This window comes from Bombus flavifrons, chromosome 7 (genome assembly GCF_040668555.2).
Source record: "Bombus flavifrons isolate JBK064 chromosome 7, iyBomFlav1_principal, whole genome shotgun sequence".
Taxonomy (NCBI): Eukaryota; Metazoa; Arthropoda; class Insecta; order Hymenoptera; family Apidae; genus Bombus; species Bombus flavifrons.
Genome location: NC_138448.1, coordinates 11,759,708 through 11,772,172, shown reverse-complemented (window position 1 = coordinate 11,772,172; position 12,465 = coordinate 11,759,708). Strand labels below are relative to the sequence as shown.

General features: G+C 29.5%; 3 protein-coding genes across 3 annotated transcripts; 2 read left to right on the top strand and 1 right to left on the bottom strand.

Annotated features, from left to right (window-relative positions):
* Window positions 1–418: 418 nt before the first annotated feature.
* Window positions 419–2,033, bottom strand: LOC138181497 (protein phosphatase 1 regulatory subunit 42). Its single transcript, XM_069116332.1, has 6 exons — window positions 1,737–2,033; window positions 1,368–1,673; window positions 1,072–1,306; window positions 878–1,000; window positions 682–813; window positions 419–594 (listed from the first exon to the last, which is right to left on the bottom strand). The coding sequence occupies exons 1-6, from the start codon at window positions 1,875–1,877 to the stop codon at window positions 467–469; spliced, it is 1,065 nt and encodes a 354-aa protein (XP_068972433.1). The 5' UTR covers window positions 1,878–2,033; the 3' UTR covers window positions 419–466.
* Window positions 2,034–2,040: 7 nt separating this feature from the next.
* IntS8 (integrator complex subunit 8) lies at window positions 2,041–6,031 on the top strand. The gene is made up of 12 exons (XM_069116306.1): window positions 2,041–2,278; window positions 2,374–2,791; window positions 2,869–3,106; window positions 3,181–3,417; window positions 3,487–3,732; window positions 3,804–4,053; window positions 4,141–4,551; window positions 4,612–4,866; window positions 4,932–5,184; window positions 5,249–5,367; window positions 5,422–5,771; window positions 5,839–6,031. Exons 1-12 carry the CDS (start codon window positions 2,158–2,160, stop codon window positions 5,956–5,958), a joined length of 3,018 nt encoding a protein of 1,005 aa, XP_068972407.1. The 5' UTR covers window positions 2,041–2,157; the 3' UTR covers window positions 5,959–6,031.
* Window positions 6,032–6,304: 273 nt separating this feature from the next.
* On the top strand, window positions 6,305–12,362 carry Mad (mothers against decapentaplegic homolog 1). The gene is made up of 4 exons (XM_069116330.1): window positions 6,305–6,676; window positions 6,772–7,065; window positions 7,433–8,744; window positions 8,826–12,362. The coding sequence occupies exons 3-4, from the start codon at window positions 7,498–7,500 to the stop codon at window positions 8,983–8,985; spliced, it is 1,407 nt and encodes a 468-aa protein (XP_068972431.1). The 5' UTR covers window positions 6,305–6,676; window positions 6,772–7,065; window positions 7,433–7,497; the 3' UTR covers window positions 8,986–12,362.
* The last annotated feature ends 103 nt before the right edge of the window (window positions 12,363–12,465 follow it).

Genomic DNA, 12,465 nt, shown 5'->3' with positions numbered 1-12,465 from the left:
AAGAACGTCATAACTGTTTAACTATGCACGTTTTGTTATTATTAAATTGTATTATTGTTTGACACGCATGAATTTCAATGTACTTTATTTTAGTTATGAAAATGTTATGTTAATGCACATATAATATAAATGTCGCCTTAGTGCTAGAAAGTTGTACAAAATAATTGTAATTAGTTTGCCTCCAGCTTTTTAAGATAATTTGCCATACACTTTTTTTCAGCGCGATTTGATCATAGATTTTATTTTTATCTCATACACGACTTTCCAGCATGCAGGCAATAATTAATGGTTCATATAGAAATTATTTAATACATAATTATAAAAAAATTTAATGCAAATGAGAAATATACAATGAATTATAAATAATTTTCTAAAAAAACATATTAATAAATAAGAAGAATACCTCTCATCCAAAAAGTTTGTTTTCTTATATGCAGTGTATTATGTCATTAATATGTTCCTAGATTCAAATAGGTGGCAATTTAACAATTTCACTGTTTAACAAAGGTTGTACACTAGGAAAGTTCTTAGTCTCAATTACATTACCCCAAAATCGTTTTGTGGTAGCATGACCATTCTTTATAATATTTATACCTAATATAATTATAAAAGTTGATTAAATATTAATAACATTTTTACATGTATTAAAAATTATTTAAATAGCTTTTTGTATCAAGTTACCTATTTTCCATGATGGAAATATATATGATTGTGTTTTATTCATCGCAGATGTAGTAGACAATTTTGCATCAGGATGTTGAAATATCGCTCTGGATATTGATTCCTTTAATGAAGGCGGTAAATTTAACGAACCTGTAATATGAAGATATTCATTAAAAATTTATGTTTGTTATGAAAAAATTGTCAATAATCATACTTGTAATATCTTCATCTAGTGTGGTATTCAATAATTTCTTTGTGTGATAAAGATGTTTATTTATCTTAAATCTTTTCATGAAACATTTACATACATCTGTAACCATTTTTCCGTCAAGAGTTTCTGTAAGTTAGCATTATTTAGAGAGCAAAATGTAAATGGTAAGAAGAAGAAATCCAAATAAACTAACATACTTATTGTGTCATTATTTGCGATAAGATTTTCTTTGCACCTATAATATTGAGTTACAGGATTGCCTTGTAAGGATAGATCTATTAAAGAAGTCAAAACACTTATACTTTCTGTTAAATCGTTGATATCATCAATACAATTATTTGTGGCGTCTAAAACTTCTAATTTATGCAATTCTTTAATGCTTTTCAAAGATGCCATTTTATTACCCGAAATGTTGAGTACTTTCAGACAACCCTGAAAAATATTGTATAAGTAAGAATAGAGAATTAAAAGATAATAATCAATTCAAACTTACAGATAAAGTGAGTACACTCCGTGGATCAAAGCATAATGATTCTCCAACAGATAACTTTTGATTTTCTACTTGCAAAATAGTTAAATTTTTTAAACATTCAAGACCCTCCACTACCAGTATTTTGTTATATCCTAAATAAAGTGTTTGCAATTTCTCAAGAAAATTTAAATTTTCTATTTTACTTATTGTGTTATGTTGTAAATATAAATGCGTCAAGTTAGATGCAAAGTGCAAATTTTCTATTTTCGAAATATTATTATTTTGTAAATATATTACTTTAAGATTCCTATAATTAACAAAATTACCCTAAAACAATATGATTATATGTATAGATTATACCTGGTTATTATTTTAACAAAATTAACTTACGATGCTACTGATAAACATATTGTTCATGCGTAAATGAGTTAGACTATATAATTCGTCCTTTTTTACTTTCTTGCTAAGAGATTTACTTAATTGCATTTGTGAACATTTTCTCTCGATATATTCGGCGGTTAATCGCACCATGATTGTAAAATTTTATCAAATATAATAAGCGTAAATATATAAAAAATTGAGTGATTTAGTCGTAATTGATCAAACATTTGTTGGAATGACGCGCCTTTTAAACGTGACATCTATATATTTCTTCATGAACTGACTACTCTTTATTTTAGCGACACCTACAATCATTTTCAAACTAAGCTTTAAATGGTAGAAGATGAACCTGAATCTTTGATGAAGACACAGATATATATGAAAATTACTTCTCCGGCTTTGAATGTTTGTCTAAGTTGAAAATAATGCGATGATGGATGTGGATTTATTGAGACCAGGCACTGTGCCTATATCTCCTGATACGATTCTTTGGTTTGAATTTTTATTAAATCCATCTTTATTACAACAACATTTATCCAAACCTTCTCCCGGTAAATGACGATCTAACCTCAATTATTTGATGCAAATCGAATAAAGTAATTAATAAAATTATTATGCTAATCACACTGTCATAAAATTATTCTAGATCCTTCAGCGACGGATTTAATTATCAAGTTTATGACAATAAATTCAGAACAAAAGGAAAATGAAGTGAAAATTGTTGATACAGAAATGAATGATACAAAACCTAACACCGCAGTTAAATGGAGTCACAGAAATCTTGCTTTGAAAATTCTTTCTTTGAAAGTAGCAGCTCATTTAAAATGGGATTTGGATATATTAGAAAAAAAATTACCATTACCAATACAGTTAACGCTACTCCAAGACCTTCTTTATATAACATCAGATTTAACAGTTGAAATACCAACTATACCTGAATTTGTAATGCATCCAATTTCTGATCAACTTCTATTTACGATTGTTTTATACCATAGATGGCATATAAGAGCAATTCTTTATAGAGCCTTAAATAACAAACAGTCAAAGCAACAATTTCTTCATATGTAAGACTTCAAATAATCACGTGATTAATTGTAATATCTTGTGCATAACTTCTTTCTTAATTTACTATATATAACAGTCCAGGTATACAAGAATCAACCTATGTACCACCTGGGGTAGTAGATGACATAATTAGAAAATTAGAAACTCAAGTGTCTAATAGTATAACCGTCCTAAATAATGTTCTTGAAAGTAAAGATATAAATCCAAAAATGTTATCCTTTGATACTTTCCAAATGCTATCTGAAGATAGCACAGAGATTAAACAAAATTGGGAGAATATGTATTCTATAAATTTAGAAGAATTTAAATGTCAGGTATGACATGTTTGTATGTTTACTATTGTTATGTAATATTTCTTGTATTTTATTATTTATTGTAACATGTTTAGATACATTACGATCTGGCAAGATTTCATTTGTTAAAAGAAGAATACCAAGAAGCAAAGCGTCACATTATACAAGCCAAAGAATTATTTTACAATTTCGATAATTCAGAAGAGAAGTTATATTGTAAAGTTCAAAAAGAATATTTAGATGGTTGTTCCTTAGCATGCGAAGTACCTATAGAAGGAGTTACTTCCAGTCTTACCCAACAATTGCAAGCATCAATTAAAGATCAATATACTGTATGTATCTGAACATAATATAAGAAATTGAATTCTGTATAAGATGTTAATAATGGTTATTTGCTTCAGAATATATTGCAAATTTTACAAACAGATAACATTACAAGAGAAATTCCTCAAGTTTATAGAGATAATTTGGAACTTGATGTGCAAGGAGGATCTGTTAATAGAAAAATTGTAGTAGCTCGCGATCTTTTGCTTCAAATTCAATGTTTAAATTTAGTTAGAAAAATTGTAGATGGTAGTATAATTCTTGGTGATTATATAACAGAAATACAAGCAGCTGGTAGCAAGGGAATGGATATATTTCTTTCGGTAAGGTAATTTCTCTATTGTTTTAAATTATTTGTTATTTTATTGTCCATATTATATGAAAACTTTTTTAGGCTCTTGGAAATGTTTTGGAACAAGCTACTGATACAGACAAAGAACGTATTTCTCGCTACCTTCTTTATTTCGTACATACCACTAATATTTATAGGTTTGCTTCTAAAATACTCAGTGATCCATTGTATATGACATTATTTAACGAGGAAGAATTAGAAGAAATCAGAAAATCAGCCACTGTTGAGGAACTTGAAATACCGGATTTATTATTGAAAAATGATTGGGGTATTCCGCTAATAACATATACTCGTCAGTATATATACATAAGTATTAATTATATAGTGTAAAATATTAGTCATTAAGTGTTATCGCAATAATAAATTATTTAAATTACAGAAAGCTCAAGGATAGAAATATTTGAATTAGAACAAAGATTAATACAGTCATATGATACTAATGAAATTCACGAAATATTGATACATTTAGATGGCAAACATCGAATGAAGCCATTATGGAATGTAAATAGTTGTTGGGAACTACCTATACCATTACAAAGTGTTGTAATGTCTCTTCCCAGAGGATTCCTTCAAGATTATTCATATGTATTGTTAGCAAAAAGTAGGGAATTAGTAATGTCTAAAGATTTTGAAGGGGCAATTGAGATGTTAAGTGTATTGGAGAAAGAAGTGCAGCAACATTCACAAAGTGGAAACACATTAATATTTAAATTGTGTAAATTAGTAAACTGGGAATGCCTTCTTGTAGAAATTTGGAGATGTCTTCACGTATGGCCTGCAACGGGTATATGTATGTACATTTGATTTCATAATCTATTATGATTTAGATAATTAAACAAAAATTTTGTAGGTGATACGCAAAGTTTAGTCACAAGATGTAAACAATGTCTTGGAGCATTACAAGCAACAGATCAAGTTATACCAAGACAAGAAATTATTGAATATTGCACTGTTTTTCTTTTAAATATGACTGAGTGGGATTATTTAACAAGTTTAGAGAAACGTTGGAGTTACTCAGAGTTTGCAGCAGCCATCAGTAGCGTTTGTCAAGATATTGTTAAATACAAAGGTGGAAGGAAATTTCCAAGAGAAGCATGGGATATGGGTTAGTATTCAGAGCGCCAAATAAAAATTTCTGCATTAAAATGTAATATGAAATTATATCTTTAGTATTGACTGCCTTTGGACCGAGTAGAGATCAACCACAGAAACGAAGCAACAGTGGTAATAGTGGAACAAGTACTGGTAGTGCTTCAAGAGATGTTATTGCTAGCATTGGAGGTACACTTAGTAGATTACGCGAACCTATGGTTCTTACTGTTGTTATTTCATTATTAGCACGTTTGCGAAATGTTTTACGTGATGAATCTGGTCTTGAATTACATACACAATATCTTCCTCTTTGGCCTGCTGGTGTACCAAAGTAAGTTTTCACATAACACAAAATGTATGATGTTTTATAATAATACATAAATATAATTTTGCAGCGCTAATTCCTATAATATTAGAAGTATTGGAGAATTGTTGTTTCAATTACTAACACAAGCTTTGAAATATTATCCAAGTAATGTTCCTTGGTTGAGATTGATGGGAGACCTTAATTTTGGTATGTATGAAAAAAGGATTAATTTCGAAATTAAATAAAATATAATATTTTTAGTTTTAGGATACTATGAAAGTGCAATAAAATATTATTTAGAAGCTATTATGGTAGCCAGTGATTTGTTCAGTCAACCAGTACCAAGATCACAGATTGATGATCTCGTTTATAGGCGTATGATTAAATGTTGTGCTCATTTACAATGCTATACCCAGGCTGCTGTACTGTGTCAATTTTTGGAGGAAGTAGACTATACTTTAGCTTTTAAAATGGCAGCCAGCGATCAAAAAAGTTGCGCACCAGCAGACGCTATGGATGCGTACTATCATTGTATTTGGGATACTACAATACTTGAGTATCTCATTCATTTGCATACAAAACGTGGTGAACATCATAGAAAACAATTAGCGGTTAGTAATTATATATAATTTGTTTTAAATATGTACATATATATTTATAATTTAATTATATTTTAAGATTAAGGTAATTGGTTTATTGGAATTGAATTCTAATAATAATGAAGAAATACAAAGGGAAGCAGCGAACATTCGGAAAGCAAAATTTTTAAGAGCATTAGCAAAACAGTATGTTTATTAATAAAAATGTATATAAATTTTGTATGATTATATAATAACTTTATACAATTTAAATATAACGATTTATATATTTATAGTCTGAATTGATAATTAAAACGATCAAATCTCCCTCCTTTACCGCGTTCAACTCGTACCAATCACAGCTTTTTGTTTTTTACTCTAATCGATCTAATGAAACACGGAATTGATAGAATTATTTTATTACATGAAATATTTTGTTAAATTAACATCACGAAAAAATATTTTTTAAAATATAAGTGATTATTTGTTTATTATAATAAAGAGTTTTTAACACTTTATAGCATATCATCTTTTTCATATGAGTCATCTACGATCAGCCCTTATCGTTGAATACATTGTCGTTGCGTAGTGCGATGAGTGCATATTATTGCTGTACGTAAACGTATACATAAATTATGTTTATATGTTAGAAATGAAGTGTGCAAAAAGAGTTAGCTTCAGATGAAAGATTATAATAAATAGAGCAATTTAACAAATTGTAGGTGACGTGCATAACATTTTTAAAACACAATTCTCATAGAACTGCCTTCGTAAACAAGGCGCCATGATGTTCTTGCAACGCCATAATACTGTTATACGACGTTTCGTTCTTTCTATGATAAATATTTATAATTAAAACTGCATGTAAGATACGAACGAAATCAGTTACTTTTTGTGTACTTTTCTACGTTGTAATAATCTCTGGCTATCTGATTTTGGTGAGTACGTGTAAAAGTTAGTGAGTTCTTCCTAAAATTCTGAAAGTTCTCGGTACTATTGCTTATTGCAAATACCCTTATTCTACCACGAAAAGGAGTGAAAAAGATAGAGATTGGAAGACAGAGAAAAGTTGTAGTGGAAGAGAAAAAGAGAGAGAAATATTATGTACGTTACGAGTGGCTGTACTGTATTACAAGAAAATTTGCTCAGATATTTATCGTGTTCGTAGAATTGTTGTCATTAAGAATACGATAAACTCAAGGTGAAAATCGATAAATTCATAGATATTTTTATTTGATTGTGATGGCGAGAGGTTGGCGTCAAGAATGTAGTAACAGGAGTGGGAGATTGTAGTAAAAACAATGCTGGATCGCTAAGCAAGTTCTGCGTGAGTATATATATATGTATATATATATATGTAATTTATTATTAGTTATTTTATATTTTTTTGATGCACATTCTTTATATTTGCGATATTTAATATCATATTATTTCGTTTTATATTTTGTGTATTCTGTATATCAGATTCCTTACATGTCTAACCTCACACCTAACGTAATATTTATTTTTTCATTTAACCAGCGTTAACATTTCTTTAGTATGAATTAAGTGGACCTTAAAAATGCCACAATATCTTTCTGATATACAGAATATTAATTTAAAAAATAAAATGTATTGGAAAAAAATTCTTCTGTAAACGACATCAAAAAATTTTAAATAAATATGAAAATTGATAAAATGATATTAAATTACAGGTTGCTACAAAACGGAAACTATAAAAAATTCGTACATACAGTTTACATATTACAGTATTTTTAACATGGACGATGAAGAAGGATCATCAAGTTCTGGACCTATGTCTTCATTGAACAGTTTGTTTTCATTTACTAGTCCTGCTGTAAAAAAGTTACTTGGCTGGAAACAGGGTGATGAAGAAGAAAAATGGGCAGAAAAAGCAGTTGATTCATTAGTAAAAAAATTAAAAAAACGGAAGGGTGCAATAGAAGAATTAGAACGTGCTTTGAGCTGTCCAGGCACACCTAGTAAATGTGTAACAATTCCAAGAAGTTTAGATGGTAGATTGCAAGTTTCACATCGTAAAGGTTTGCCACATGTAATTTATTGTAGAGTATGGAGATGGCCAGATTTGCAGTCACATCATGAATTAAAACCATTAGAGCTATGTCAGTACCCTTTTTCTGCTAAACAAAAAGAAGTTTGCATCAATCCTTACCACTATAAAAGAGTGGAGAGTCCAGTGCTCCCACCTGTATTAGTTCCTAGACATTCAGAATATGCTCCTGGACATTCATTGTTACCATTTCAACAAATAGCAGAACCAACAATGCCACATAATGTGTCCTACTCCTCTAGTGGATTTAATGCTGGATCTACTGGTGGTGTAAATCCAACATCACCTATGTCTTCTGTTGGATCTGTTCCCAGTCCAGGAAGCACAACATCACCAAATCCACAAAGTCCATATGGTACTAATGGGCTACCAGAAACTCCTCCTCCAGCATATTCTCCACCTGAAGATGGTTCACAACCTGGACAATCACCACCACCTGATCCAGTAGCAATGGATACAAGTGGATCAGCTGAAGTAGCTCCAGTATGTTATCAGGAACCACCTTATTGGGCCTCCATTGCATATTACGAATTAAATTGTAGAGTGGGTGAAGTTTTTCATTGTCATTCTCACTCTGTTATTGTGGATGGTTTTACAAATCCAAGCAACAATTCTGATCGCTTTTGCCTTGGACAATTGTCCAATGTAAATCGTAATTCTACTATTGAAAATACAAGAAGACATATAGGCAAAGGAGTACATTTATATTATGTAGGTGGTGAAGTTTATGCAGAATGTCTCTCTGACTCTGCTATATTTGTACAATCTAGAAATTGTAATCATCATCATGGATTTCATCCTAGTACTGTTTGTAAGATTCCACCAGGATGTTCATTGAAAATATTTAATAATCAAGAGTTTGCCCAGTTACTTTCACAAAGCGTTAATCATGGTTTTGAAGCAGTTTATGAATTAACAAAGATGTGCACTATAAGGTAAAATGTAGGATTTAAAAATTAATGTTAAGTAGCGTAAGCAGCAATATGTAAGTTGCAATAAATATATATTTGTTGCAGAATGTCATTCGTTAAAGGATGGGGTGCTGAGTATCACAGACAAGATGTTACATCTACTCCTTGTTGGATTGAAGCACATTTACATGGACCCTTACAGTGGCTAGATAAAGTGTTAACACAAATGGGTTCTCCTCATAATGCTATAAGTTCTGTATCATAATTTGTGCATCAAATTTAATAGCAAAGGGAGAAAATAGTGAACTGTAGGAAAATCTGATGATTCAAGAACAGTTTTTAATATTATCATATAATATTTTAACTAGTTATTGTAAGAGATTTATGAAAGTATCAGAGAAAGTGGTAAATGAAAAACTGCCTATTGAGATTTTTCTCATGTGAGTAAACTGAAGCTAATATGATTATGAAAATAAAGGGTTACGAAAGTTTGTAATTATTGAAAGTGATCCTTATTAAAGAAATTTCGGAGATTACAGTGTACATGTAAAAGCTGTACAATTTTTTGGCTGTTAAATAGGAGAAGAATTATAGCAGAAAAAATATGTGTTATATATGAAGAATCATATTTTTCAAATATATTCAATTACACTTATATATAATACGTTATTTTATATGGAAAATTGTTACGAAAATATGTCCTAATGCTATATCACGAATGCTTCATTAAATTGTTTCGAGACTTATACTGAAATCTACATATGCGTAGTTAAAGAGCAAATCAACTGTAATTAAACAAAAGACGATTACTGAATAATAATATACGAGAATGATTCAGAATTACATCAAATAACATTTTAACATTTATAGTTTTGAATACAATATGCATGCTTCTGAAGCATTTGATTTATGCCCAAACAAGTCTTAGAATATTTAAATTTATTACTATTAAGATTATAATCTAAGTGTAATTAATTTCAATTTTACTAATTGTAATGCAATTAATATTTTAATATAAACATCAGATGCTGATCTCACGTTAACATTTGAAAGTTAACTGTATCTGATGACATATTGGAATATTAACTTTGATAATGCATATAAAAATATTTTTTGCGCAACGTTTCCTAATATTCGCGAAATGTAAGCCTTTGGATGTAGCCTTATAAGAAATTAATGTGACAACTAACATAAAGTCATCTACTTACTACTTGTCGAATTGAGAGTAATATAAGACTTATGTGTTAGCTTTGCACTTTTCAGAAGTGTTTACAAATTTCAGGCTTTGACAGAAGTTTATGTACATATAAAAAGTATAATATTATATGATGTTATATGCAATTCAAATAATTGGCATTACATTTGATACAAACCATATAAAAATTCTGTGAATTGAATTCTGAAAAGTGCCAAAAGTGTATGTATATAATGCCTTTCATTTAAATCATGTCGAAAACTATTTTTGTTGATCATTAATAGGGAACTTAAGCCAATGGAGAAAGATTTACCTAGAAAATATTCGGTTACAAAAGATATTGCTTGTTTTATATATTTTACTGAATAACATGCAAATTTTATAAGAACATTATAATAGTGAGCATAAGAATTATATATCACATACACATTCAATAATGAGCTGGGAAGGTCATATGAATACTTAGTTGAGATTAAATAAAATTAAATCAATGGAAAGTGTTATGCATTGAAATTTCATTACAATCAACGCTCATGTCTGTGTCTTTACATATTTATAACAGAACATTAGCTTCATGATGTAGACGTTTATTGTATACATCGATTCTCATCTTAATTTTATATTAAGGTACGCAGCTATTACTGAAGAAGCACAAATCTCAACTTAATGTTACTATTGGAAATACCTATAATGTATATTCGAATGATCTTCTGGCTTGCTGATAAACTTACGATTATAATTCAAATTATTTTTATGTATATCTTACGAATATTTCAATTGTAAGTGAATGAAGAAAGTATACGGATCATATAACTTTAACGGAGAGTACTTGAGAACTGGAACAGAAGTCACTGCCGCTTGCTGTTACTTATTTGTCGATGTACCTAGCTGTGATTGTTTGCTACCAAATTTAGCAAATTACGTATGGGTGATCAACGATGGTAAAAGTATTTGCTTTATTGAATCAATGAAGATGAAGATATGTATTTGAATTTAAAAGCATAATCGTACAAGGAAATATGACAATAACGCTTTAAAAAAAAATACGACGAATAAAAATATTCAATCAAAGGAACATTTATCGTACCACGTACCGTTTTTTCGTGATCACCTGTAATACCTATTTAGTTGAAAAAAAGAAAGATAATAATAATAAGAGAAAAGTATTTTTCATCGAAACTACGCTGTAATTGGTATAGATAATGTCTTAAAATAATGTAAACCTGTTAACAGAAATGTGAATTAATGTTTTAGGTATATCGAGCTTGTAGCACTCGTAACGAGCACAATGCTTTATCGCAATATGTATGTATGAATAGCTAATAACTATATTTAGAGCTTCTATTCTTTGTTGGTATCGTTTTCAATTTTTTTACTGTTAATTAATGCACCATATATTGCAAATCTCATTTCCAAATCACCTGACATTGCTTTCTAATTCCCAAGTTTTACAGAACTGGATAAGAGCTTAGTGTGTATCGCAACAACAACATTATCATGCTACAATTTATATACTTAATTATGTGCCGCCCAAGTTGTGCCTTGGATATCTTTTAATATATTTCAAATAAATATACAAATATGAAATGAAAATTTGCTACAATGTGTAGTGAAACAAATGTATTGTTTGTCAAATAGTGCTTACATATATTTTGATCGTATATTATGTGCAAAGTACACTGCCTATAATGAGATTCCTAAATGCATAAATATATATTTAAAAATACAATAGTTTTATAGAAAGAAATTTATATAGATTATCATGATTGGTGATTTGGGAAAGATTTGTGATTATTTTAGATGTCAGTCAGTGTAAATAAATTCTTTTAGCTGTAAAAAACATTTACAAAATCCATTCCACATTTATCATGTAGATCCGATAGCTACGGGCTTTCTCTTTAATATTTTCTTTACGTCTTTCAGAGTGTCGGTATCATTGTATATTATTCTAGATGATGATCGTGATAATAAAAAACACAGCTATTTATCATGATCGAAAGTACGATATCAAATAAATTCTGTTGCAGAACCATAAAGATTATCAACAGAAATATCGATCAGATATAGCTAAACATAATTAAAGCTGCATAAATTTCTTTATCCTTGAAACTGATATCATTCGCACATATAGAAACCTTCATACTTTCGATGATGTAACAGCAGATGTTGATTTGTTGTAGCAATCAACATTACGATATCGTACAGCTCTGCTATCGTTATTAAAATTATGAAATTCTTCAAGAGAGACTTCGTACATATTAGAATATTAGAAAAAATGTACTCTTGTTTTCTTTGTCAATCTTTCGAAACAAAGTCAGACTTCGTTCGACGATTCAAAAATTTTCATTTGTGCTGCTGTATCTGCATTTCTGGTAATTACTGTGTTGTGCAGTTACCGAGTATAAATAAAAAATGTTTCCTATCTGTGTATCTATGTGCAACGAAAACACGGTAGTTTTATTAATCTTATAATCGACCAACACAATCCGTAATACCCTGTATTATTCCCCAAATTTTCTTATACGACGCTGTATTTTTGTATATTATAAT